Genomic DNA, 2,500 nt, shown 5'->3' on the forward strand with positions numbered 1-2,500 from the left:
CCTCCTCCTCTCTCCCCTCCTCCCATCTCTCTCCCCCTCCTCCATCTCTCTCCCCTCCTCGCTCATGTTCTCTCCCTTCCTCCTGTTCTCCTCCCCTTCTTATTTCCTCCCTCGCTCACAGAGACTGGCCAACTCCAAAGCCCACACCTCCAGGTTCATCAGTGCCAACCTGCCCTGCAATAAGTTCAAGAACCGGCTGGTGAACATCATGCCCTTCGAGTCGACACGCGTGTGTCTGCAGCCTATCAGAGGAGTGGAGGGGTCTGACTACATCAACGCCAGCTGCATCGACGGCTACAGGTTAGGAGGAGAAGCAGCTATAATTGTGTGAATTGATTTAGGAATCATTATAGACACGGGGAGAATCTCATTTGCATTGACTTGATTCCTTGCTTCCTCTCTCCTTAGAGGGGAGGGACCCTTTAACATTCTCACCCAATGGGTTTGAGAAGGACGCGAGGAATCAAGTCAATGCAGTTGAGATTCACTGACTGTCTTGGGTAGCTGGGTCAGACTAGGGTGGGCCAAACCTGTCTCCTTCTGTCAGCTCTTTCTTCACACACTGTGGCCCTCCGGGACTGGATCAGTCCAATCAATGTGTCCATCCATCCTCAGACGTCTCTGTCTCAGACATCCCTGGGTGTTGATTAACCGCTCCATGTTGAAACCATGACCTGTGCTGACATGGCCTGTTAGCTTATAAGGCTACGAGCCTTTCTAAGAGGACAGAGATTAAATGTGGCCTCACACAGTGGAGAGATGGAGAGATGGGGAGAGAGATGGAGGAGTAGAGAGGGAGAGATGGGGAGAGAGATGGAGGAGGAGAGAGGGAGAGATGGGGAGAGAGATGGAGGAGGAGAGAGGGAGAGATGGGGAGAGAGATGGAGGAATAGAGATGGAGAGATGGGGAGAGATGGAGAGAGAGATGGAGGAGTAGAGAGGGAGAGATGGGGAGAGAGATGGAGGAGTAGAGATGGAGAGATGGAGAGAGAGATGGAGGAGTAGAGAGGAAGAGATGGGGAGAGAGATGGAGGAGTAGAGATGGAGAGATGGGGAGAGAGATGGAGGAGTAGAGAGGGAGAGATGGGGAGAGAGATGGAGGAGTAGAGAGGGAGAGAGATGGAGGAGAGATGGAGGAGAGATGGAGGAGTAGAGAGGGAGAGATGGGGAGAGAGATGGAGGAGGAGAGAGGGAGAGAGATGGAGGAGGAGAGAGGGAGAGATGGAGGAGGAGAGATGGAGGAGAGATGGAGGAGTAGAGAGGGAGAGATGGGGAGAGAGATGGAGGAGTAGAGAGGGAGAGATGGGGAGAGAGATGGAGGAGTAGAGAGGGAGAGATGGGGAGAGAGATGGAGGAGTAGAGATGGAGAGATGGGGAGAGAGATGGAGGAATAGAGATGGAGAGATGGGGAGAGATGGAGAGAGAGATGGAGGAGTAGAGAGGGAGAGATGGGGAGAGAGATGGAGGAGTAGAGATGGAGAGATGGAGAGAGAGATGGAGGAGTAGAGAGGGAGAGATGGGGAGAGAGATGGAGGAGGAGAGAGGGAGAGATGGGGAGAGAGATGGAGGAGTAGAGATGGAGAGATGGGGAGAGAGATGGAGGAATAGAGATGGAGAGATGGGGAGAGATGGAGAGAGAGATGGAGGAGTAGAGAGGGAGAGATGGGGAGAGAGATGGAGGAGTAGAGAGGGAGAGATGGGGAGAGAGATGGAGGAGTAGAGATGGAGAGATGGGGAGAGAGATGGAGGAATAGAGATGGAGAGATGGGGAGAGATGGAGAGAGAGATGGAGGAGTAGAGAGGGAGAGATGGGGAGAGAGATGGAGGAGTAGAGATGGAGAGATGGAGGAGTAGAGAGGGAGAGATGGGGAGAGAGATGGAGGAGTAGAGATGGAGAGATGGGGAGAGAGATGGAGGAATAGAGATGGAGAGATGGGGAGAGATGGAGAGAGAGATGGAGGAGTAGAGAGGGAGAGATGGGGAGAGAGATGGAGGAGTAGAGAGGGAGAGATGGGGAGAGAGGATGGAGGAGTAGAGATGGAGAGATGGGGAGAGAGATGGAGGAATAGAGATGGAGAGATGGGGAGAGATGGAGAGAGAGATGGAGGAGTAGAGAGGGAGAGATGGGGAGAGAGATGGAGGAGTAGAGATGGAGAGATGGAGGAGTAGAGAGGGAGAGATGGGGAGAGAGATGGAGGAGTAGAGATGGAGAGATGGGGAGAGAGATGGAGGAATAGAGATGGAGAGATGGGGAGAGATGGAGAGAGAGATGGAGGAGTAGAGAGGGAGAGATGGGGAGAGATGGCGGAATAGAGAGGGAGAGATGGGGAGAGAGTGGAGGAATAGAGAGGGAGAGATGGGGAGAGAGATGGAGGAATAGTGAGGGAGAGATGGGAAGAGAGATGGAGGAATTGAGAGGGAGAGATGGGGAGAGAGATGGAGGAGTAGAGAGGGAGAGATGGTAGGAGGATAGAGGGAGAGATGGAGGAGGAGAGAGGGG

General features: G+C 53.4%; 1 protein-coding gene across 1 annotated transcript in view; it reads left to right on the forward strand.

Moving 5' to 3' along the window:
• Positions 1-121: 121 nt before the first annotated feature.
• The window catches only part of LOC311124601 (receptor-type tyrosine-protein phosphatase S-like), a gene marked incomplete at its 5' end in the record, with an annotated part of 19,747 nt that continues 17,368 nt past the window's right edge, over positions 122-2,500 (forward strand). The window contains one exon of the mRNA XM_084198716.1: positions 122-300. Within this exon, the coding sequence (XP_084054842.1) occupies positions 122-300 (179 nt within the window). The remainder of the gene's footprint in view (positions 301-2,500) is intronic.

Source organism: Coregonus lavaretus (assembly GCF_964263955.1).
Source record: "Coregonus lavaretus genome assembly, contig: HAP1_SCAFFOLD_1619, whole genome shotgun sequence".
In the NCBI taxonomy this organism is placed as follows: Eukaryota; Metazoa; Chordata; class Actinopteri; order Salmoniformes; family Salmonidae; genus Coregonus; species Coregonus lavaretus.